Source organism: Staurois parvus, unplaced genomic scaffold, assembly GCF_062004578.1.
Source record: "Staurois parvus isolate SC_StPar_1 unplaced genomic scaffold, SC_StPar_1.0 ptg000475l, whole genome shotgun sequence".
Taxonomy (NCBI): domain Eukaryota; kingdom Metazoa; phylum Chordata; class Amphibia; order Anura; family Ranidae; genus Staurois; species Staurois parvus.
In genome coordinates, this window is record NW_028318271.1 from 379,768 (window position 1) to 404,848 (window position 25,081).

Consider the following 25,081-nt stretch of genomic DNA (forward strand, 5'->3'; position numbering starts at 1 on the left):
TTATCATGCAGAATATCGTGGACCATATAAGATCATACAGTATAGACTGTAAGGGCTCGTTCACACTTGACTGTTTTACCAACGCTTGCCAAACGCCCCTATAGCGTTTGGCAAGCGTTGGTCTGGCGTTTGCAGACCGTTTTTTAACGCTCGGCAAACGCTCTGCAAACGCCGCATGCGCGGTTTAGCAGATTTTGCTAGGCGTTTGCCGAGTGTTAAAAATGCCTCACAAACGCCTAGAATGAAGTTTGAATGGTGTTACCGCTCCGCAAATGTCCCGCAACTGCGTCACAACTGCGCTGCAAACGCCGGCCGGGCGTTTGCGGAGCGGAACCATAGACAAGAATAGGGGGCTTCTTCGCCTCCTGACTCGTCCAGAGGCGTCCGTTTTGCTGCGACGCGACGCTACCGCACGTTAGAACAGCACCATGTGTTGCAATGTGCAGAATTGCCAGAGGCGTTTAGGAAGCGGTAAAAACAACGGTTATATAGTAATACAATATATACAGATTGGAACTATGAAAAAATGGCCGCTGTATATACTTCCCTAAAAACTATAAGAAAATGGTTTAATACAACAAACCATATGAATCAAATAGATGGAAACTACAAGAAAATAGCCGTGGAAATGTGTCCTAGGATTATTGGGACTTCAAAAAAATGGCCGCGTTAATCTGCATAAGGAACAAACCAATCAGCACCTGGATCACCTTATAAATACCAGGGAAATCACCATGACACTATCCTGATGAAGCTACAAGTGGCGTAATGCGTAGAAGCGACGTGGTGACGTGTGACGCACTACCGATCCAGCGCCATCTTAGTACACCAGAGAGCTCTCAGTACACCCATGTGAGGTGACACAAGCAAATTGTACTTCTGCTGAAATGTGAGTGTGTACTTGGCGGTTTTCTTCCTATTAAACTTTACATACAGTGTTGCACTATGGAGGATCTCTGTTTTTCTATTGTATGACTCCAAAACATGATGAGTATATATGAGTATACACATTGCTACCTGGCCATGGAGGAATAGTGGAAGGTGGAGGAAAGTTCACTGAAGGTTGTGGAGTTTATCCTTGCCTGGAGAGATCATGTAGGATCCTGGGTGATCCGCAAGGCTTTTTGGCCCCTGTGGGTCGCAGGGGGAAGGTGAGCGGGCTGCCTGCCATATAGGAGTATTACTCACTACCTGCACCGGCACAGGAGCATGCTGTTTGTCATTGTTTGTGTGCTGTTGTTACACAAACTAGACACCGAATATTGTGGACATTTATATCACTGCTATTTATATAAATCACCTGTTTAAGGTGACCCATATCCCTGTATAGGGAATCACTGTGTGTCACAGCAATGTTGGAATGGTCACTTGGATATATATATGTTTGATTTATACTGCACTAATCACCTATAAATGTCACAAGTATAAGTTTGGTTGACTTTATATTGATATCAATATTGTGGAAGCAGTGTTGTATTTAACAAAAGGGTCATAATATCAACTTCAGCGCTACATCACTATCATACTAACATTATGGTCACAGGTTTGAGCTGAGGAACAGAGGAAATACATATGTCTTTGCACTAGTGGTTACATTTATTTGCTAAAAGACAAATATGGATTAAAAAAAAACAATTATACTCACCTAGGTGGCTGCAGCATCGATTCCAGCTGTCCCCTGCTGCCTCTAAGACTGAGAACTGAGCGATCAAACACCAATGATTCAGCCTGCAGAGATCCAGTGATTGTCAATTGCCGGCTCTCTGCTCTGCCCCTCCAGCGCTCACTGGAGCACTGGGCTGTGGAGGGGGCGAGAGTGGCTGACTCAGGCTGACTCAGGCTCCCAGCGGCTCACTGAAAAGCTGAGCCAGTTGCCGGTCCAGGCACCTGGGTGGATCCCGACCATAAAATCTTTCCCCAGCTTGGACCAGCTGAGAGACGTTAACCAACAGCAGACTTTAGCCCGCTGTTGGCTGAAAACAAGTCACAGGAGTGCAAAACAAACTGCACTCCTGTGATCCATAGGAGTCCCATAGCCAAAATAGCTTTAGCTATACTTTTCATTAAAGTGGTTGTAAAGGCTCAAGGTTGTCTACCTTCATGCATTCTATTCATGAAGGTAAAAAAATATTTTGTGTGCAGCAGCCCCCCCTAATACTTACCTGTGGCCCATCACAAACCAGCAATGTGCATGAGAGCCTCGGCTCCCTGGGGACTCTCCCTCCTCATTGGTTGAGCCAATGGCTCCCGCTGCTGTCAATCACAGTCAGTGAGCCAATGATAGGAGGATTGGGGCTGTTCTGTGCAAAACCACTGCACACAGCAGGTAAGTATAACATGTTTGTTATTTATATTTAAATTTGCCTTTTATATCACTTTAAGCCTAGCCTAGTGCTGCTGCATGCCATGACATTGTTGTTAGAAGGAAGAGACTGAATTAAAAAAAAAAGCCCTAAAAAGGCACCAAACGCATGAACTTGTGTTTTTCATGCACTCCCATTGAATGTGTATTCTCCTATGCAGGTGTCCAGCGCACATGTTTTATGCACAACATTCACTGCATTAGGCTTCATGCACACTCTTGCTCTTGTGTTTATCCTACCAGGAGAAAAGCAGGTTCAGAAACTCGTCTAAGCCGTGTTTTTTCAAACTCGTATAGGCACATCAAGCACTTGGGCTTTTGTTTATTTCATTGGCCAGAATAATAATTTATTCTGCCCATTGATGTGAAAAAAAATGCTCAAGTGCTAAATGCGGCTAGCACTTAGGCGCCTTTAAACATGTTAAATGCGTTAAGATGCGGCATGCTTTTTTTCTGGCTAAAAGCTCCTCTCCTGAACACAATTTTGGTGCATTCAGATTTCTGCCCCTGTTGCTAAACTCCTCTAAAAGTCCATATCTGCATGGACACATAGGCTAATATAGAGTGGCAATTAGGGAAAACAGCAGTGTGCATGAGGCCTTAGGATAACCTATTAATTTGAATAAACCATCCAATGCACTGAAATCATGCCAAACAGGTGCCTTGGTGATTTGACATCTTTGCCTCCTCATTCTGTGCACTATACTTTTCCTATTCCACACTGACTCATCCAGACTCTACTGTATTTAGCCATACCCATTAAGCCACTCCCAAAGTTCAACGCAATGCAAAAGCCAAACTCACTTTTGGGTCCACAATCTAAAGAGCACCTTCAAACATTTACGGGGCCTTTATTAGATATTGAATTTCCTGACATATCTATCCTAAAATAAAAATGTATATTTTTATACAAAATTGTAAATTAATAAGTTGTTTCTAACACAGCATGGGCATGCTTAGAATTACATAGTAGAACACATTGTGCTACCATATGTGTGAGACTTTTTTGCAGCCTAGTCACACAAAGGAGTCAAAAATCCAAGGGACACCTTTAGGCTTTCAAGGGGCATATATTACGCATCTAATCTCTTGACTACCTATAATATTTTAGGGGCCCTGGAGTACCAGAACAGTAGAAACACCCATACAATGACCGAGGTTCCCAGTACGGTTGCGATTTCCAGTGCGGGCGGCATGCCATTAGAATGAATGGCACCAGCCCACGGGTCCTGCATTCCTCTGTGTGGGTGGTGCGGCTGCAGTTATTTGTGTGGGTCCCGCAGCGGCATCACCCACACAAATATGAACTGAGGGTAATAGGGTATTCTAACACACAGTATGGACATACTTACAGTTACACCCCAAACCGCATTCTGCTACTCCCCCTCCTATGGATATACCACATGTTTGAGAGTTTGAGTCTTTTTCAATGTTTGGATGGATTGTATACTGGACATTTATCTTGCGTATCACAAAATTCAACCAACATTGTATCAAATCAGTGTACTGCAATGCTCACCTCTGTAAGAGAAGTCAGAGAATATACATGTGAAACTCGAAAAATTAGAATATCGTGCAAAAGTTCATTTATTTCAGTAATGCAACTTAAAAGGCGAAACTAATATATGAGATAGACTCATTACATGCAAAGCAAGATAGTTCAAGCTGTGATTTGCCATAATTGTGATGATTATGGCTTACAGCTCATGAAAACCCCAAATCCACAATCTCAGAAAATTAGAATATTACATGCAATCAATAAAACAAGGATTGTACATAGAACAATATCAGACCTCTAAAAGTATAAGCATGCATATGTACTCAGTACTTGGTTTGGGCCCCTTTTGCAGCAATTACTGCCTCAATGCAGTGTGGCATGGAAGCTATCAGCCTGTGGCACTGCTGAGGTGTTATGGAAGACCAGGATGCTTCAATAGCGGCCTTCTGCATTGTTCAGTCTCATGTCTCTCATCTTTCTCTTGGCAATGCCCCATAGATTCTCAATAGGGTTCAGGTCAGGTGAGTTTGCTGGCCAATCAAGCACAGTAATCCCACGGTCATTGAACCAGGTTTTGGTGCTTTTGGCAGTGTGGGCAGGTGCCAAGTCCTGCTGGAAAATGAAGTCAGCATCCCCATAAAGCTCGTCTGCGGAAGGAAGCATGAAGTGCTCCACAATCTCCTGGTAGACGGCTGCGTTGACCCTGGACTTAATGAAGCACAGTGGACCAACACCAGCAGATGACATGGCTCCCCAAATCAACACAGACTGAAATAAATGAACTTTTGCACAATATTCTAATTTTTTGAGTTTCACCTGTAGCTTAATGTAGCGTCACCCATGGTAGTCCCCATTCCTTTAAGCCAAGCAAGCCTAGCCCACTGGCATATAGCTGCCTCCGGGAATGCTACGATTGCCAGCCAGGAAGTACAGGAGGCTGAACAATGGATGAAAAAAGTTTCTGTGGATCCAGAAGCAAAGTTGTCCAACATTGATGGCTGGAACTAGTGTCTTGCCCTAAAATAGTCAGAGGGATGTGCAAATGTGTTAGTTTAGGTGGTAGGTAGAGATGTGGATAATAAACAGATCAGTCAGTACAGGCAGCAGGCACAGGAGACACCGTACTGGTGTGGTGGCGATCAGGAACACTGCTGCTGCCTGAACTACCTATGGTGACACTGTACTGGTGTGGTGGTGATCAGGAACGTTGTTGCTGGCTGCACTGGTCTGGTGACACTGTCACTGGTGTGGCAGAGATCAGAAATACTGTTTCTGGCTTAGATTAGATCAGATTAGATTCAACTTTATTGTCATTGTGCAAAGTACATGTACAGAGCCAATGAAATGCAGTTAGCATCCAACCAGAAGTGCATAAATGGCCCATTTATATTTACACTGCTCTGGTGACACTGGGACTAGTGTGGCTAGGGATCAGGAACACTGTTGCTTGCACTGGCAACTGACACTGGGACTTACTGTATGTGTTGGCAATCAGGAACATTGTTGCTTACTTACAGTGGTCTGGTGACATTGGGACTGGAGTGGCAGTGATTGGAAACTTTATTTCTGGATGCAGTGGTCTGGTGACACTGTCACTGGTGTGGTGGGAATCAGGAACACTGTTGAATTGCTTACATTGGTCTGGTGACACTGGCACTGGTGTGGTGGTAATAAGGAACATTTCTTCTGAAATGACCAGTGACTCTGAGATTGGTGTGGCAGATACTAGGGACACTGCAGCTGGCTGCACTGATTTAGTAACACTGCAACTGGCGAGGCGATGATCAGGCTTACCCTTGTCTAGTGACACTGGGACTTGTGTGGCAGCAATCAGGAACACTGTTGTTAGCTGCACTAATTTAGTGACACTGCAACTGGCCGTGTTAGTCTGGTATCTCTGGGACGCCTGTGGTGGCGATCACGAACTGTGATGGCTTACATTGGTCTGGTGACACTGTACTAGTGTGGTGGCAATCAGGAACACTGTTGCTGTCTTGCACTGGTCTGGAATTGCTGGCACTGGTGTAATGGTGATCAGAAACACTGTTTCTGGCTGCACTGGCATGGTGACACTGTGACTGGTGTGACGGCGATCAGGAACACTGTTTCTGGCTGCACTGGTCTGGTGGCTATCAGGAACACTGTTTCTGGCTGCACTGGTCTGCTGGCTATCAGGAACACTGTTTCTGGCTGCACTGGTCTGGTGGCTATCAGGAACACTGTTTCTGGCTGCACCGGTCTGGTGGCTATCAGGAACACTGTTTCTGGCTGCAATGACATGGCAACACTGTGACTAGTGTGACGGTGATCAGTAAAACCAGTAAACACTATGTTTGTCAATATGGAAAAAGTGCAGCGCGACTAAAATGTGCAACAAAGAAAAGGATCCTATGATTAAAGGATAAGTTCACCTTTTGGACAAAAATAATAAATGCACATTTTTTTGCAGGAAAAAAAATGTGCATTTATTATTTTTGTCTACGCGAGCCTGGAAAGCATTGTACTGGTGATCAGTAGATCGCTGATGCCATGCAGGTCTCCTGCAGATCGGGAAGAATATCTGCTTGCTGTACGGGATGTACGTTCAAGCAGATATTCTGATGGGAAACTTCAATTAACTACCACGGGGCTCCACAGCGATGTGGTAGTTCATTGAAAACTACAATTCCACTGCCGCTAAGGCTGCCGGGACTTGTAGGCACTCGTTCACAGAGCCCTACTGGTTTCAAATCTGATAGACAGTACGGGGAGACTTCTCCCCATACTATCTGTCAGAAGAAGGGGGGGCAGTGGGTGCAGTGGCTATGGGAACATGTTACATGTTCCACCCTAAAAATGGGTGGAACATGTAACATGTTCCCAAAGGTGAACGTATCCTTTAACCTCCCTAGCGGTCTGATTAGTCCATATTTCTGTGCTCAAAGCGGTACATTTTTTTGCATGGAAATATGTATTTTTTTTATTGTAGGCCTGTAATTTTTAGGAATAACTCACTGAAATCTGTCCGAACAAGAGTCTAGTAAACATCCCGGGTATGATAAAATTTGAAACACAAAATCATAAATTATAATTTAATAAATAATAATAAAAAATAATAATATAATAATAATAAATGTAATTCAATAATATAATCAAACCAAAAACACTGAAATTTGAAATATAGCGCCAATTTTCGCACATCACTGAGCAAAGTCGCAAAATTGTTTTCAGTGTCTGGTGATGAATTTCCCCCACAAATCATTATCAATCAGTTCTGCAAGTGGTTCTAATTTACTATCGCTGTTCTCTAGCTGGTCTAAAACCACTTTTGATCTAAAAGGGACAATTTTTGGACACCATGGACATTTCTCAGTTTCCAGGCAGAAAGAACAGTAAAAATGCAGGCAGGGCACAGGACAAAGTTTGATACAGTAATGTTTTACTATGTCAAATTCGTTTATTAGAGAATGACAGTTTCTAAAAATGTTTAAATTTGCCGCTGGTTCCGGCCCCCATACGTCCCGACGCTCGCAGGGACCGGAACACGGAAGCCGGATGCCGGCATCGGCCGGAGGAGATGGCCGGAGACGCTGCAGGGGACGCATCGCGGGAGCGAAGGACAAGATAAGCGCTGCAGGGAATCCCTGAGCAACGCCGCATGGTAAGCCTGAGTGTAGCTCGGGGTTACCGCTTTTGGTACTGAAACTTTACCCCGAGCTACACTCAGGAATACCGCCAGGGGGGTTAGGATACATTAACATTTGAGTTTATTCAGCATGAAATGGAGCTTAGTTATGTAGCATGAGGCTGTATATTCTGCAATATTTACATTTTTGGTAAACTCATTCAATGAATCCAAGCTCTGCAAGCTGAGATGACTTGCACTGTATTGATGCATTCACACAATTTCACAGTAACCATGAGAAAAAACATGATATAAAAGAAATAAAGAGTCGTTCTCCAGCTATGTGTGATTAACCTATTAGCCTAAAATCGATTCTGACATCACTGTTTTACTAACCTGGCAGCTTATTATTCTAAAAAGGAAACCTTCATTTGGTTTGCAAATATTAAAGATTCTAACTACCAGCAAGAATGAGTCGGATTCCTTACATTTAAAGAGCACCTGTCATTTTAGATCCATCATGGCAGCGCCTGTTAGCGGGCATCCACTCACCTGCTGCGGCCACGTCCCTTGCCTTATTGTGTCACTGCCGCATCACCAACTGTCCCATTAAAATGAATGGAACTGTCTGTGAGTCAACAGTGGGTCAAAGGAGGAGCCGCTGATGGACAGAGATGACAATTGCTCGTTAAAAATAATGATTTAAATTGAACCTTTTCACTAGTGATTTAAAACATGATTTAAATTGACTTTATTTAAATTAACTCCACCCTGCTCTAAACTCATGACTTGTAAAGACTTTGAAAGCATCACCTATGGAGAATTTTGGATACCATAGGTTTTTTTTGATTCCATGTGTGTGCACAATTTTAAGATATGACATGTTTGGTATCTGTTTACTCGAGGCAATCCAATCTTTTATATTTTGCTAAAAAAGTTGGGCATAATGTTGTATTTGTTTGCACTAAAATGTATTTAATTATATTTTCTGAAAATCTGTGTTTGATAAATAACATCTTAGCAACATGAAAAAAATCTAACTACTACCATTTTATTCTCCAGAATCTCTGCTTTAAAGCAATATATACATTTGGGGGGTTTACAGTAATTTCTAACAAAAATGCAGATTTTAACGTGAGTAAAACAAAATGAAAAAATTGCAGTGGTGGACGGGCTTAAATAGAAAAAAAGTATCCAGCAAGATCTGAGTCTATAATACAGAGCATTCATCTGCCTGCCAGGAAACAAACATATGTTAAAAAGAAAAAAAAAATCAATATGCTATAGTTAGCAGAATGGCCCTCTAATGACCATCTATGACTGGAGTCTCTAGTTCCCTCCTGTTACTTTCATCATAGCAAATAGGAGTATAAATAAAAATCGACAGGTCTGGCTGCTGTTGACATCATCACCCTGTCAAAGTACTGTATAGAGCTGTCTTCATTTACAATTATTGCATTATTTCACTTTTCTACTCATATCTATCGCAGAGCTTCTTCAGTGTTACCTATAACGCTACCACCTCCTCCTCACTCCCTCTCTTGTAGGGGTCCCTCAAGGTTCTGTCCTTGAACCCCTTCTCTTCTCCATCTACACCTCCTCCCTTGGTCACTTGATAAACTCCCACGGCTTCAATTACCATCACTATGCTGATGACACGCAAATCTATCTGTCTACCCCTCACCCCCTCACCTTTCCACCCACATCGCTAGCCTACTAAGCGACATATCGGCTTGGATGTCACTCCACTTCCTCAAACTCAACCTTTCCAAAACTGAGCTCCTAGTATTCCCCCCTGCCCGTGCCCCCTCCCCTGACTTCACCATAAACATCGCTAACACCATCCTCAGTCCATCCCCTCATGCCAGGGTACTAGGTGTAATCCTGGACTCCCATCTGTCCTTCCAGCCCCAGATCCAATCGCTGACAAAATCATGTAGACTTCACCTCCGCAACATCTCCAAGATACGCCCGTTCCTAACGCCGGAAACCACTAAGCAACTTATTCACTCCCTTGTCATGTCACGCCTCGACTACTGTAACTCCCTCCTCATTGGCCTACCTCATCGCAGGCTATCCCCTCTTCAGTCTATTATGAATGCTGCTGCCAGACTCATCAACCTCACTAACTGTTCCGTATCCGACACCCCTCTTTGCCAATCCCACTACTGGCTCCCAGTTGCGCAACGGATAAAATCCAAAACTCTAAGAATGACGTATAAAGCCATTCACAACACTGCCCCAATTTACATAATTGATCTTAGATCTAAATATCACCCAAACCGTACACTCCGCTCCTTGCAAGACCTCTTACGCTCTAGCTCCCTTGTCTCCTCCTCCCATGCTCGTCTCCAAGACTTCTCCAGTTCGTCACCCATCCTCTGGAACTCCCTAACCCAATCTATCAGACTGTCGCCTACTCTACTTACCTTTCGGCGATCACTGAAAACCTATCTCTTCAGGGAAGCCTATCCTGCCCTCTGCTAATTCTGGAATCCTCTACTCTTCCAACCACTCCATCCCCCACAGTGACTACCTACTGTACCATTCACCCCTCCCTCCTAGATTGTAAGCTCCAAGGAGCAGGGCCCTCAAATCCCTCTTGTATTGAACTGTATCGTTACTGTATTGTCTTCCACTATAATGTAAAGCGCTGAGCAAACCATTGGCGCTATATAAATCCTGTATAATAATAATCATAATAATATTCAATCACCCACTTCTGCTGACATAATTCCACTATGTGACAGGGTTCTATTTTTTCCCCATCTTTGAGCGTATAATTTTGAAAATGAAAGGTTTCTCCCATGAAGCCTGTAATATCTATGTCCTCTAGTTAACAAAAAAATGTTTTAAAATAAAGCTGATTGAAATATCAGAGTTTATAAAGCTAAATCCAACTTTAGCTATCAAAGTGTCCATGGATGGCACAGTATTCATCATATTTACGTACAGCTATAATACTCCAAAAACATTCTAAAAGTTCATATGCTCCTCCAAAAAGAACTTCTTTTAAAAAGGAATTAGTGTCACCTATTGTTGACATTGGGATTTAAAATAATCAATGATCAATATACTGTACATGTGGCGCTCCCTTCATGTATGACTGTGAGTGTGACCCCCTTTGTGACTAATATCTTAATCAATTAATATACTTATCATGATGCTTAAACCACATACAATAAACAGTAAAAACCAATATATCTGAAAAAAACTTAATACAATAAACATAAACAGGATTCCTTAGTGATAATACTCAACATAGTTCCAATCCAGAAACGTGTTTTCTATCTCCAAAATAGAAATCTTCCTGTACTCTTTGCACAATGCACAGAATTCCACACCAGCATGAAAGTGGGTCCCACCACCTTTCCTCCGTTGCGCTCACCTTTAGTTGTGGATCTAAGATCATATGTTGTTAGGTCTAGACGAGCATTTTACCCTCAGATGGGTATATGTGTAATAGCCGCCACCTTCCTGGCTATCCTTATGGATGACCTTCTCTTTTTATTAAGTCTCGAGGATATCTCTTAAAGAGACTACCGGTATCTACTTTCTCTGCCACCAGTTCATTCATGAAAACATATGATGGCCTCTCATAGTGTAGTAAACCAAATTCCAAGAATTGTATTAATAGTATTGCACTTACAATAATCAAATGGTAAAAGCGCCTTTAAAATCTCACTGTACAGCCGCAAATTTGCTCTCCTGCGGCATCAGCGGCATCCGGCTACTCCTGGAGGTCAAGTGTTTAGAGGTCAGTTGGGCAGTATACAGGGGTCAGACGTTTGTGGGACAGAGTACAGGGGTCAGTAGTATGTAGGGCAGTGTACAAGGATAAATGGTTTGTAGGGCAAAGTACAGAGGTCATCAGTTTGTAGGACAGAGTAGAGTGATCAGCATGGCAGTGACAAGGGTCAATAGTTTATAGGACAGTGTAGTGAGGGCAGTAGCTTGTAGGGCAGGTTACAGGGGTCAGTAGTTTACAGAGCAGTGTACAGGGGTTAGTAGTTTGTAGGGCAGAGTACAGGCCTCAGCCACAATTGTGAAATTTGAGTATTACCATAGAATTCTGGGGTGTAATGTACGGCCCAGTGTCAGAAAGCTGGGTTTCCGTCAGAGGTCATGGGTCTTACAGCAGGACAATGACCCAAATCACATGTCAAAAAGCCCCCAGAAATGTTTTCAGACAAAGCACTGCAGAGTACTGAACTGGCCAGCAATGAGTGCAGATCTCAATCCCACAGAGCACCTGTGGAGAGATCTCAAAACAGCAGTTGGGAAAAGGATCCCTTCCAATCTGAGAGACCTGGAGCAGTTGGTCCAAAATTCCAGTAGAGAGGCGGAAGAAACTCATTGATGGTTACAGGAAGCAATTGATTTCAGTTAATTTTCCCAAGGAATGTGGTACCAAATATTAAATTGAGGGTGCCAATCATTTTTATCCAGTCCATTTTTGGGGTTTTGTGTGGAATGTCTCAGATTTGTTTCTCCACTTTCTTGTGTTACACCAATACAAATAAAAGAAATAAATACGAAAAATGCCTAAACATTTGTCATTGCAACACTTTTCTGGGTGAAGTGGTGCATTATCTGAAATAAATGCAGGGGTGCCAGTATTTTTGGCCATGTCTGTATATTGGACATCCACATCAGTCCCTGTCTTCAAGGCACTTAGGGGTTGATTTACTATAACTGGAGCACTCATAATCAGCTGTGCATGGTAGGGAATCTGCTTCTAACTTCCGCTTGTTCAGTTAAGCTTTTTACAATAAAACCTGGAAGCTGATTGGTTTCTATGCAGAGTTGCACGAGATTTTTACACTCCAGTTTTAACAAATCTCTCTCTTACAGTCTAACCTCCCAATCCCACATACATGCACATACTATGTTTAATTTCTTAATAAATTATTGTGCAACTCCCTCTTCTGCCCAACAATTCTTTCTCCGCACTACAGAAATCACCAGTGCTATAAATTAACTGAAAAGCTGCCATATTTAAATCATATGAACTAGTTTCTTCTATATATCCAATAGACGGCACAGCATGGTAACGTAGCGCCATCTTGGAACACCCTTTGTTTCTTTGCCTACACCCAACATATGGGAGAAATGCTGTATTATCTACTGCTTATGTGAGTTTGAATTTCGCCTATTTGACTTTTATTATTAAACGGTCTACACTATGGAGGATGTCTTTTTTTGTCTTGTGGGTATTTGAGCTGTGATCCATCTTGCTCACTGGCCCGTAAGGATATCCTTGGAGAGGTGGAAACAGTTTGCTGGGGAATACTCTCAAGTCATTTAATCGTGAGGAGTGCTGTCTAGACCCAGCGGTGGTATAACAAATGCTCTGTGGCCCTATAGGGTCTCAGGGAGGAGGTGAGAGGCCATTACAGCCATAATTGAATCACATTCAAGGGTGTGTGGGATCACACACATTCCTCCTATTTGCATGACAAGAAGGAATGTGACACAGATCACTTGACTTTTTTTGATATGTGTTGATTTTTTGATATGTGTTGATTGCTTTGCAGTGCTGTTCCTTATTCACATTATAGTCCTTGTCAATCCCTGTGTAGGGACACACTTATTATAGGTCTATGTCCCTATTGGATTGAAGGGGTCACGAGTTTATTATCCATATGTGGTTAAAGGAGCTTTTCCCCTTGTCTGTTTTTGATCACTCACTATATATGGCGCATGTGGGACCCATGACATAGTAGATTCACTGTGGGGTCACTATATTGGGTATGTCTTTATAAGCGCTACATCATTTTGTACCATTTAATGCTTTTAAGGCCTGTTGGGGGAGGATCAGATGTTAGCAGCTGTTGTATATTCCTTGTGATGTAGTTTTTCCCGGTATTGTGTTATATTACATAAGAGCGCAGGAGGACTCTGTAAATATAATCCAATAGTGAACTGTGGTGCTATGCCAGGGCTTGAAAAAGCCACTCGCCCGCTCGCCAAATGCGAGGAGAAATTTCTCTGTGGCAAGCAGCGAGTACAGATGAAGCATGGAGCGACTGCACCTACGCTCCAAGCCTCATTGTGAAGCCAAGTTCTGGTTTACAACTTCCGGTTTCCGGCTTCTTCGGCTCTGCTGAGAGGAGACACCCTCTCCACCGCCGCGGGGGACTCGGAGGGACTAGGAGTAAGTACTGTATACAACATGTCATATCACTATAATGGAGTACAGGGGAACTGGGATATACATTACTGTATACATGTCATATCACTATAATGGAGTACAGGGGAGGGGGGATATACATTACTGTATACATGTCATATCCCTATAATGGAGTACAGGGGAGCTGGGATATACATACTGTATGCATGTCATATCACTATAATGGAGTACAGTGGAGGGGGGATATACATTACTGTATACATGTCATATCACTATAATGGAGTACAGGGGAGCTGGGATATACATTACTGTATACATGTCATATCACTATAATGGAGTACAGGGGAGCTGGGATATACATACTGTATACATGTCATATCACTATAATGGAGTACAGTGGAGGGGGGATATACATTACTGTATACATGTCATATCACTATAATGGAGTACAGGGGAGCTGGGATATACATTACTGTATACATGTCATATCACTATAATGGAATACAGGGGAGGGGGATATACATACTGTATACATGTCATATCACTATAATGGAGTACAGGTGAGGGGGGATATACATTACTGTATACATGTCATATCACTATAATGGAGTACAGGGGAGGGGGGATATACATTACTGTATACATGTCATATCACTATAATGGAGTACAGGGGAGGGGGGATATACATTATTGTATACACGTCATATCACTATAATGGAGTACAGGGGAGGGGGGATATACATTACTGTATACACGTCATATCACTATAATGGAGTACAGGGGAGGGGGGATATACATTACTGTATACACGTCATATCACTATAATGGAGTACAGGGGAGGGGGGATATACATTACTGTATACATGTCATATCACTATAATGGAGTACAGGGGAGGGGGGATATACATTACTGTATACATGTCATATCACTATAATGGGGTACAGGGGAGGGGGATATACATTACTGTATACATGTCATATCACTATAATGGTGTACAGGGGAGGGGGGATATACATTACTGTATACATGTCATATCACTATAATGGTGTACAGGGGAGGGGGGATATACATCACTGTATATCACTATAATGGAGTACAGGGGAGCTGGAATATACATTACTGTTTACAGTTTTATATTTTGGACTATTTATTCTAAAGAAAAATGTAATTTCATAAGCTTTAAGGGGGGGTGGTTGGGGGTGGGCTGGGTGAGGGGTTTGGGGTGGGCCGGGGGTGGGGTTGGGGGTAGACCTGGGCAAGGTTGGGTGGGGCGACTGGTGGAGAGTAAGTTTTGTGATCGGATAGTAGGTCTGGACTCAAAATTTTAACCCCTGTGCTATGCTATGTGTCAAACAAATCACCAATAAATAATAAATATCTAATAATAATAAATAATGAAGATAAAACTTAAATAGTCCACACTAAAGAAAATCCACCCAGTGCAAAAGTTAAAGTCCCATTAATATCCGATCCTTTCATCAAGCATTTGTCACTTCAATCTTCTCCAATTTAAATTTAAATAGCTCCACACCAAGTGCTCAGTGCCACCAAATCCCTTTAGGGCGCTCCCTCACCAAATTTATATGCCTTTCATTCTCATGTTTGGCATATAGAGCATGTTGTTTATATATTCCATTCCGGTAGCAGGACCATCCCGATCAGCTCAATGTAGACCAATATTCATAAAGAGAAAATTTAAAAATCCAATAGTGTTATATTGTTAAAACACCATTTGTTATCTAATAGAAAGCCACTTACAGACAACAAAACTTTAAAAGCCTTATGTATCAATCACTCTTTGGATCAAATACACTGATGGCAAACAGACTCCTCCTCAAGGTTTCCTTGATCTCTGACCACATCCTCACTGCTTCCTACATCATTTATACACATACTTTGACCAATTTAGACAGGAGACAAATAACCAACCAGCATGTCTTTAAAGTGCTGTAAAACGCAGTACCCAGAAGAAACCCACACAAGTGCAAAGAGAACATGCAAAACCTATATTGTCATGGTTAAGATTTTCAAACACTGAGCCTCGTGCTACAAGGCAAAAATCACTAAGCTTCTGTGTTTTTCATTGCTTGTGTTTGCAGGTGGGAGTCATTACCTCTTGATGGATGAGATCTCCCGGATCCTCCGTAACAATGGACATGAAGTGAGAATGTTCCTGCAATTCGAGAAAGGAATGCTTCCAGGTGGGTGTACAGTAAAAAAATAAGCATCTTGGATGGATAATAATTATAGCTGGAGTCAGACTTTTGCTCTCTGCAAAGTTGCATACAGAATGGTATCAAAAGTCAAACTCCAACCAAACTTTTTTTGTTTAGTTTTAGAGGTTTAGAACCTCTGACAATTTTATAATGCTGTCTGGTCCCCTTTTGGTTGATACCAAACAGACCAAGAAATGAAGGAAATTCTCCCCACTTCCTGTCAGATGTCATAACAGTAAGTGAGGGTACATCTCATAATAGGAAACAAACAGATGTTTATTTGGCATTTTTTGCTTCATTGCAGTGGGTGGAGCAGTGATCTATTGCTTTTGTCTGGTCATGGCTTTCTAAACTGTTTGCCTTCTTCCACCTGCTTCTGGAAGAATCTTTCAGAATATAGAGTCAAATGCCCAGTAAAATTAATCATGCCCCAGCCAGTCCCTGGAAGGAGGCATCCAGAAATTGGCTGGAGAGGTGATAAATGTTTGGGAGGTCTTTCCAGAGTGTTCTTCCTCTGCTAGGAGGGTTCCAGTTCTCCTGGGGGTACTGCCCCTGAGAAACAACTAGAGCAAGACAAGGATTGTAGTTTGAGCTTCAGCAGGAGCTAGGCTGAGGGTCTGGAGAAGATTGCTAAAGGATTTGTCTGCTGGAATGCGCTCTTCTGAAGTCTTGGTCTTTGGAAGGATGGTTTTTTTGCCTCACAGAGGAACTACCTGTGGAAGCTGGGTGGCAGTCAGCTTCTAAGACATTGTGAGTAAGACCTAATTCATGTGTGTCTGCAGCTATAATGATATGTGCTAGAAGTTTGTAATTCTGATTGTTTTGGAGTATAATGAACCCCCTCCTGTTTCAAGTTACTCAGCAATAAAATCTAACAATATATCCCTCAGACTAATGCAGGCCATAGATGGGTCGAAAATCGGCCGAAAATAAAATCGGCCGATTTTTGGATCGTTAGTGGGCTAATTGTTTGCCCGTTTTTTGGTATTTTGGAAGATTTTTTTTATTGGTAAAGTTGGAAAAAAATCGGACGATTATGCCGATCGGCCGATTTTCGCGGCAATGATGGGCAAATCGGCCGATCTTTTTACCGATAAAAAAATCTGCGCATGAGCAGTGACCTGCAAGAGGAAGACAAAAAGAAGCAGAAAAAAGAAGAAGAGGATGAAGAAGAAGAGGAAGAAAAAGAGGAAGAAGAAGAGGAGGAAGAAGAAGAGGAGGAGGAAGAAGAAGAGGAGGAAGAAGAGGAGGAAGAAGAAGAGGAAGAAGAAGAGGAAGAAGAAGAGGAAGAAGATGAAGAGGAGGATGAAAAAGAGGATGAAGAAGAGGAGGAAGAAGAGGATGAAGAAGATGAAGAAGAGGATGAAGAGGAGGAAGAAGAAGAGGAGGAAGAAGAGGAGGAGGATGAAGAAGAAGAGGAGGAAGAAGAAGAGGAGGAGGATGAAGAAGAAGAAGAGGATGAAGAAGAGGAGGATGAAGAAGAGGAGGAAGAAGAAGAATAGGAAGAAGAGGAAGAGGATGAAGAAGAGGATGAAGAAGGAGAAGAGGATGAAGAAGAAGAAGCAGAAGAAGAAGAGGATGAAGAAGAAGAGGATGAAGAAGAAGAGGATGAAGAAGAGGATGAAGAAGAGGATGAAGAAGAGGAATTCCAGTCTGGCAAAAAATGTCCCTGCAGAGAGCTCCGCTATTTCTTTGACAGTTCCTTGACATTTATAGCGGTTGCAACAATGTATCTATTTGTTTCCGAATAAAAACATCTGTATCCTAAATGGATACAAATAGATACATTGTTGCAACCGCTATAAATGTCAAGGAACTGTCAAAGAAATAGCAGAGCTCTCTGCAGGGACACTTTTTGCTGGCTGTAGACGGGATGAAAATCGGCCGATTTTTTTTTTTTTTTTTACTGTTGCTGGTAACGTTGGCCGCTTGAACGACCGACTTTTCGTTTTTTTAAAGAAAAATCGGCCGGTTTTCGACCCATCTATGGCCTGCATAAGTCTGTGTTATCGGTGTGCATGAAACTGTAGTTGTGGATGGCAGCCTCTGTACAATTGTGGAAGAACTTGTGTATTCTCTGCAACCTTCCTGAGGTGAGCGTTACGTGTGAGGGCTCATAAATCTGGTATATCCCTGTGGTACATGCTTCCTGTCTAGATAAGTCGTATGAGGCAGAAGAGGAAGACAACAGAAATCTCCTCAAAAGAGGCAGCATTTTAAACCAGACAGAAGTTTCGGACAGTTCCGACAGAGGTTGGAGTTGGACTAAGGAATCTTGACTGCATTATGCCTTTTTAAACACTTGTGCACAGTGCTCCATACAGTAGAGAACTATGAACGTGCACCTGTGTGTGTTCTTAGTTCTCAGATCCCTCATCAAACTGACAAATTAACTCCTGCATGCTGACACTGTTATATTTTGTCTTGGGGTTTGAAGGCTTAAGGGACTAATAAAGGTACACTCATAAGTGAAATTAGTTTATGTGAGACACATAGGGGAGTTTCTAGTAATTTATGAGCATAACAGACATCTTGTGATGTTTGCTCATAGGCAGGACTTTAATCTCCCTAGCGGTTTGATTATGTCCATATTTCTGTGCTCAAAGCGGTACATTTTTTTGCATGGAAATATGTTTTTTTTTATTGTAGGCCTGTAATTTTTAGGAATAACTCACTGAAATCTGTCCGAACAAGAGTCTAGTAAACATCCCGGGTATGATAAAACTTGAAACACGAAATCTTAAATTATAATTTAATAAATAATCATAAAAAATAATAATATAATAATAATAATAATAGTAATAATAAATTTAATTCAATAATATAATCAAACAAAAAACACTGAAATTTGAAATATAGCGCCAAGTTCGCACATCACTGAGCAAAGTCGCAAAATCGTTTTCAGTGTCTGATGACGAATTTCCCCACGAATTATTATCACTCAATTCTGCAAGTGGTTCTGATTTACTATCGCTGTTCTCTAGCTGGTCTAAAACTGCTTTTGACCTAAAAGGGACGCTTTTTGGATGCCATGGACGTTTCTCAGTTTCCAGGCAGAAAGAACAGTAAAAATGAAGGCAAGGCACAGGACAAAGCACTCGGGACAAAATGTATGTGAAATGGTTTGGTACAGTAATGTTATACTATGTGATTTTAGTGAATTTAGTGAATGGCACTTTTTGTCATTTTCAAATTTCCCGCTGTTCCATCCCCCGTACGTCCCGACGCCGCAGGGGACGGAACCCAGATGACAGATGCCGGTATCCGCCAGAGGAGATGGCCGGGGACACTGCAGGAGGGACATTGCGGGAGCGCAGGACAAGGTAAGTGATCGAGGGATCGCAGGGCATCGCCGCATGGTATTCCTGAGTGTAGCTCGGGGTTACCCCTTGTGGTACTGAAACTTTACCCCGAGCTACACTCGGGAATACCGCCAGGGAGGTTAAAACATTTATTTTTTAGTAGGTTTGCTTTAAAGTGACCCTGTTGCCACAGGTTTATTTACACTGAAGGCAAAAATCTGTAAAAGCTGAGGCAATATACATACCTTTTCAATGGTCTGTTTCTTGAAACATCATTGCTTTGCTAACCACTGTAAATATTCCACATGATTAAGTGTGGAATACCTGCTTTCCTGCCACACGTTGTGGTTCCTCCCTCTATCTCATACATCGCTACAATGTGTATGAGCTAGTAGGAGAAACCACAACGTGTAATGGAGGCAACAGATATTCAACCCACCCAATAGGTCAAATACCTGCTGGGGTTGGGAGAAGCAAAGCACCTGCGTATCAATAAATGGGCCATCAGAAAGGTACATGCACTATAATGCCACTTCTTTTATAGGATTTTCTCTTGTATACAAGTGACCCTGTAGGGATTGATCAAAAATACTGAAACAACTGTCTTCAATTTTGTTTGTTTCCTTGTATTTTCTATTGCCTCCCATAGATAGAGATACTGTATGTATGTTCAGGGCTACAAGTTGCTAGGCCAATCAGGTATGAGGAGTAATTTAACAGATTACTTATTGGCTGCAGGATCCTCCATTGCAATAGCAGTCACAGTGCATATGACTAAAAAACTGTTTTTGATGTTCAGGTTACAAGCCACCACCAAGTCCATATCCAGTGACCACGTATTCCCTGGATGAGAAATATCATCAGGAAATTATGGATCTTTTTATAGAAGATCAGAAAGAGTTCCTTATGGGCAGGTATCGTAAAACATGTTCAGTATGTGCCTGGGAAGGAGGGGGAGGGGGGCAAGGGGGACCAGAAAAATATTCAGTAAAGGTCCAAGTAGGAAAACCAGAAACTTACCTGGTAGATCTCCGCAGGGGAGGGGGAAGCAGAATCATATCATTAGGCCTTCAACTGGGGGAAGAGGATATACTCTGTAGGGGTCTGAGGGGGAAACTGGGTGATGTTCATTAGTCTTAGTTTGGAAGGTTTTCCTATGGTAAAATATACCCAGTAGGGGTCCATTGTGGAAAAGAAAACCATAAACATATTAAGTAAAGATACAAGTGGGGGAAACCAGAAACATACTTGCTAGGGTTTCAAGGGGGGAAAGGAAACATACTATTAGGTGTTCAAGGAGGAAGGGGGGGGGGGTTTGGAAACAGGAGATAGGATTATGGCTCCATGGCTTAGGGGGACCCAAAAACATGCCAATAATGGTCCAAGGGTGTCCCAGAAACATACAAAGAAATTATGGGTGCTCTAATAGGTCCTTATATGCTGCCAATTTCTCAGAGTGCAGGAAGGGAAAGAGCTTGTCTTATCTCTATAGAGGTCAATGAGGAAGGAAAAGAAGTCCCAGGAGCTGCACATCACACAAAACCCTCATGTGAAGAGTGGAAGCAGCCTCAGCCTAGACTATGTCCAGGCCACACCTCCGACATGTCCCCCCCCCCCCACAAAACCTGTGACTAAGCCCTGTGGGTGGGGAGAAACATGCTGGGGTGTGGCCTGGACAGAGTCTAGGCTGGGGCTGCTTCCACTCTTCACATGAGGGTTTTGTGTGATGTACGGCTCCTGGGACTTCCTTTCCTTCCTCATTGACTTCTATAGACATACCAGTAGGGCTACATGGGGCTCTACTGGCTTTTCAGTGCTTAGTATAATTGACCGGGATGAATGTTAAGCTATCTGACCATTTGTACTGACTGATATGCGATGACTTTCCCCTGTTGTTGTTAAAGCGGTAGAAAAAATAAAAAAAATCCCCTGCAAGGTAAAGGCATAATGTGCTAGTATGCATTGCATACTAGCACATTATGAAGGACTTACCTTAAAAGGATGCATGTTTAGGAGATAATAATTTTACCCACAGGTAAGCTTTATTATAAGTTTATAAATAAATGGAAATACCATAAACAGCATTCTCAAAACTATATATGCTCTTAAATGATATATACATAAATATAAATAAAATAAATAAATACATCAATATATAAATAAAAAAATAATAAAATAAAAACTGCCACCAAAAAAAAAAAAAATATGTGCCAAAATTATAAGACATAAAAAATTATAAGTCCCTAATAAAGTGTAGTCCATACATAACCTTCTTCAAAAAATACATATTCGCCACAACAGTGAATTCCTTTGTACTCAACACCCCATCAAAGTGCTAACTCACCAGATGCTGGTGTTTAATCAGCATTTCAATCAAAATATCAGTAGATATGGAAGATTCATCAAAACACTGATCAATCCAGAAAATATTCATTCATCAGATGGCTGATTCATGTAGACTCCATCAAGGTAAGTATAATTCAATTCCATATGTCGGTAAATAAAGAACGCTCGCCATAGCATAATATTGTTTGACTATTTATTGTATCAAAAATACCCCCCTTAATACCAATCTGACAATGTGTAAGGTAAAAACCAGCATTCAGTAATATATAGCTGCAAACAATCTCTAGCTCTCATAGTGGTGTCTCACCAGCCACTCTCAGCAACAGATCACGTAGCTGCAGTCACATGGTCCAGCCTCGTGGTAACAGAGTACATGGTGACATCACTGCTTGATCACGCCCTTACGCGTTTTCATCACCGATTTAAACTAAAAGGTGAAAAATAAAAGCCTATTTAAAAAAAAGGTGAGTTGGCTTCAGCCCTTTCACTGCCAGGCCGATTTTTTATTTTTTTCACAAACAACCGAAAATGCGCATTTTTTTTTTTACATGAACATGCACTTTGTATTTTGTGAGAGGACTTGTAGAATAAAAACATATGTACACCTCTGTTTACCAAATCATTTTTTTTCTGAAAAATATACACTCAAAATAATTTTTGTTTACAAAAATAATTATATTATTACATTATAAAAGATGAGACTCAAGTAAATAGATATCAAATATGTCTAGCCTCAAAAATGCTCACATCCACCTCAAAATTGTCCATAGGTGATGCTTTACAAACCTGTCATCATTGTAGAGTTAACCAGAAATGCTGACCTAAGAATTATGCCTTTTACTTCAGCATGCACAGCAATACCCAATGAGGTTGATTTGCTAAAACTGGAGAGTGCAAAATCTGGTGCAACTCTGAACAGAAACCAATCAGCTTCCAGGATGTTTTGTCAACACTTAATTGAACAAGCTGAAGATAGAAGTGGATTGGCTACCATGCACAGCTGCACCAGATTTTGTGCTCTCCAGTTTTAGTAAATCAACCCCACTGTGTGTTGCTCATTTGTCATTCACATACCCATGTACACCATCTGTGCTTGTTTGTGTTTGTATGTGAGGGTGGGGGGCACATACAGTTTTTTTTGTTTTTCATTTATTTTATTATATTTTCATTTTGTAAACAGTTTTGCTTAATGTCATTACTTGCACAAGATAACTGACAAGCCATATACTATATGGTATGTAAGAGCATACCTGAAGAGGCAGGTGCTCTTTATGAAGGCATCATTGGTATATTAGATCCCTAATGCCTTCTCCGCAGTGTGTCCCAGCAGATTAAGGACAAACTGTCCAGGATCTGCTATTTTTGCAGGCGGGGTCTGACAGCTATGAACTTGTAAGTGTTCAGAGATGAGCACTTCCAGGTTCATACTTGACAGAAAAACTAGGTAATAGACTTCCCTTGGTCTCCTGCTGTTCTTCATCTCACCCATGGGTATCCCAGTCTCCTAAAAGACATGGGATTTCAGAAGATAGAGTGCAAATTTCCTGACCTCTGGATGTGGTCTAATGAACTCATATTTTGTAAATGTTATTAATTGCTATCTTATATCAGCCTAAATTGTAATTTATGATAGATTTTCCATTAAATGTAACTCTAACTAGGTGGAATAAACTTTTCCTTTCAGACGAGGAGTTCAGTCTGTCCTCACATTTTTGAAGGAACTGTCTTACCAGTGCAACATAACATTGCACCAGACAAAAATATTAACCTTCTTAAAGGAGGAACATTATGACATTGCGGTGGTGGATGCATTCAACCCGTGTACTTTCTTGGTCTCTGAGAAGCTGGGACTCCCATTTATTGCTTTCTTTCCTGGGATTATGGCCAATGCTGACCGTGTAGGAATGCCGAGTCCTCTGTCCTATATTCCATTGTTCCAGACGCAGCTTACTGACCAGATGGATTTCTTTGGGCGTTTAAAGAACACAATGATGTTTCTGGGTTCATCAGTAATCCAGAAAATGATTGACTCAGTATTTGATGGTGTCATCGAAGAACATTTTCCTGCTGAGTCTAGACCAAATATACCCGATCTTCATTTAAAAGCTGAGCTCTGGCTGTACAACGTAGACTTCACCCTTGAGTTTCCTCGTCCACTTCTGCCTCATGTTCAGTACATTGGGGGATTATTGGCCAAACCTGTAAAACCATTATCACAAGTGAGTATGGCATGAATGACCTTTGTTTAATAAAACATTCTGAAGCGATATTAAATTCTCGCGTAAGCAATCTGTTTTGGATAGAGTGATGAAGGGTCAGAGGGAATGTGATGACTTATAAAAAAAAGGGAAAAAGGCATTTATAATGTTTTTTTAATGTAGCACTATCTCATAGGAGTCTCTGAGTTTTGGGTCCCCCTTTCCTTCACATCTCCACACACATCTCTTGAGCTGGTTTCTTTTTCTGTATTAACCTCCCTAGCGGTCTGATTATGTCCATATTTCTGTGCTCAAATCTGTAAATTTTTTTGCATGGAAATATGTTGGTTTTTTTATTGTAGGCCTGTAATTCTTAGGAATAACTCACTGAAATCTGCCCTAAGAGTCTAGTAAACATCCCGGGTATGATAAAATTTGAAACACGAAATCATAAATTATAATATAATAAATAATCATAAAAAATAATAATAATATAATAATAATAATAATACATTTAATTTAATAATGTAATCAAACCAAAAACAATGAAATGTGAAATAGAGCGCCAAGTTCACACATCACTGAGTTCAGTCGCAAAATCATTTCAGTGTCTGATGCCGAATTTCCCCTCAAATCATTATCACTCAATACAAGTGGTTCTAATTTACTATCGCTGTTCTCTAGCTGGTCTAAAATCGCTTTTGACCTAAAGGGACGCTTTTTGGACGCCATGGACATTTCTCAGTTTCCAGGCAGAAAGAACAGTAAAAATGCAGGCAGGGCACCGGACAAAGCACTCGGGACAAAATGTATGTGAAATGGTTTAATACAGTAATGTTATACTATGTGATTTTAGTGTATTGAGTGAATGTCACTTTTTACATTTTTGAATTTGCCACCGGTTCCGTTCCCCGTACGTTCCCACGTCGCAGGGACCGGAACCCAGGAGCCAGATGCTGGCATCGGCCAGAGGACATGACCGGGGACGCTGCAGGGGAGACATCGTAGGAGCGCAGGACAAGGCAAGTGATCGAGGGAATCCCTGTGCAACGCTGCAGGGTAATCCCGAGTGTATCTCAGGGTTACCGATTTTGGTACTGAAACGTAACCCTGAGCTACACTCGGGAATACCGCTAGGGGGGTTAAGGGGTTATACTTGGATAGAGTAAAGCCCAAATTGAGTGAAGAAACAAAATGAGGGCTTTTCCTGCTCTGGCACACTCAGAAAAAAAAATTACAAGCACTTAATTCCAGAATGCATTCCAGCCAGAGCTATTACAGTCCTTAGTAAGTGTCCTCTGAGCGGATTTCTAGCAACCTGACAATGTGTAGGAGCTCTTGGTTCCCTTGGTGCACAGAATACCAGCCCACCTAACTACAGTATCTGATCCTGGAACAAGGGATTGGGTAAGCTATGGACT

The 25,081-nt window shown here is 41.7% G+C and overlaps 1 protein-coding gene across 1 annotated transcript in view; it reads left to right on the top strand.

Moving 5' to 3' along the window:
- The window catches only part of LOC149452373 (UDP-glycosyltransferase 3A1-like), a 38,945-nt gene that overhangs the window by 3,246 nt on the left and 10,618 nt on the right, over positions 1-25,081 (top strand). The window contains exons 2-4 of the mRNA XM_089689429.1: positions 15,698-15,799; positions 19,916-20,030; positions 23,147-23,681. Of these exons, the coding sequence (XP_089545555.1) occupies positions 15,698-15,799; positions 19,916-20,030; positions 23,147-23,681 (752 nt within the window). The remainder of the gene's footprint in view (positions 1-15,697; positions 15,800-19,915; positions 20,031-23,146; positions 23,682-25,081) is intronic.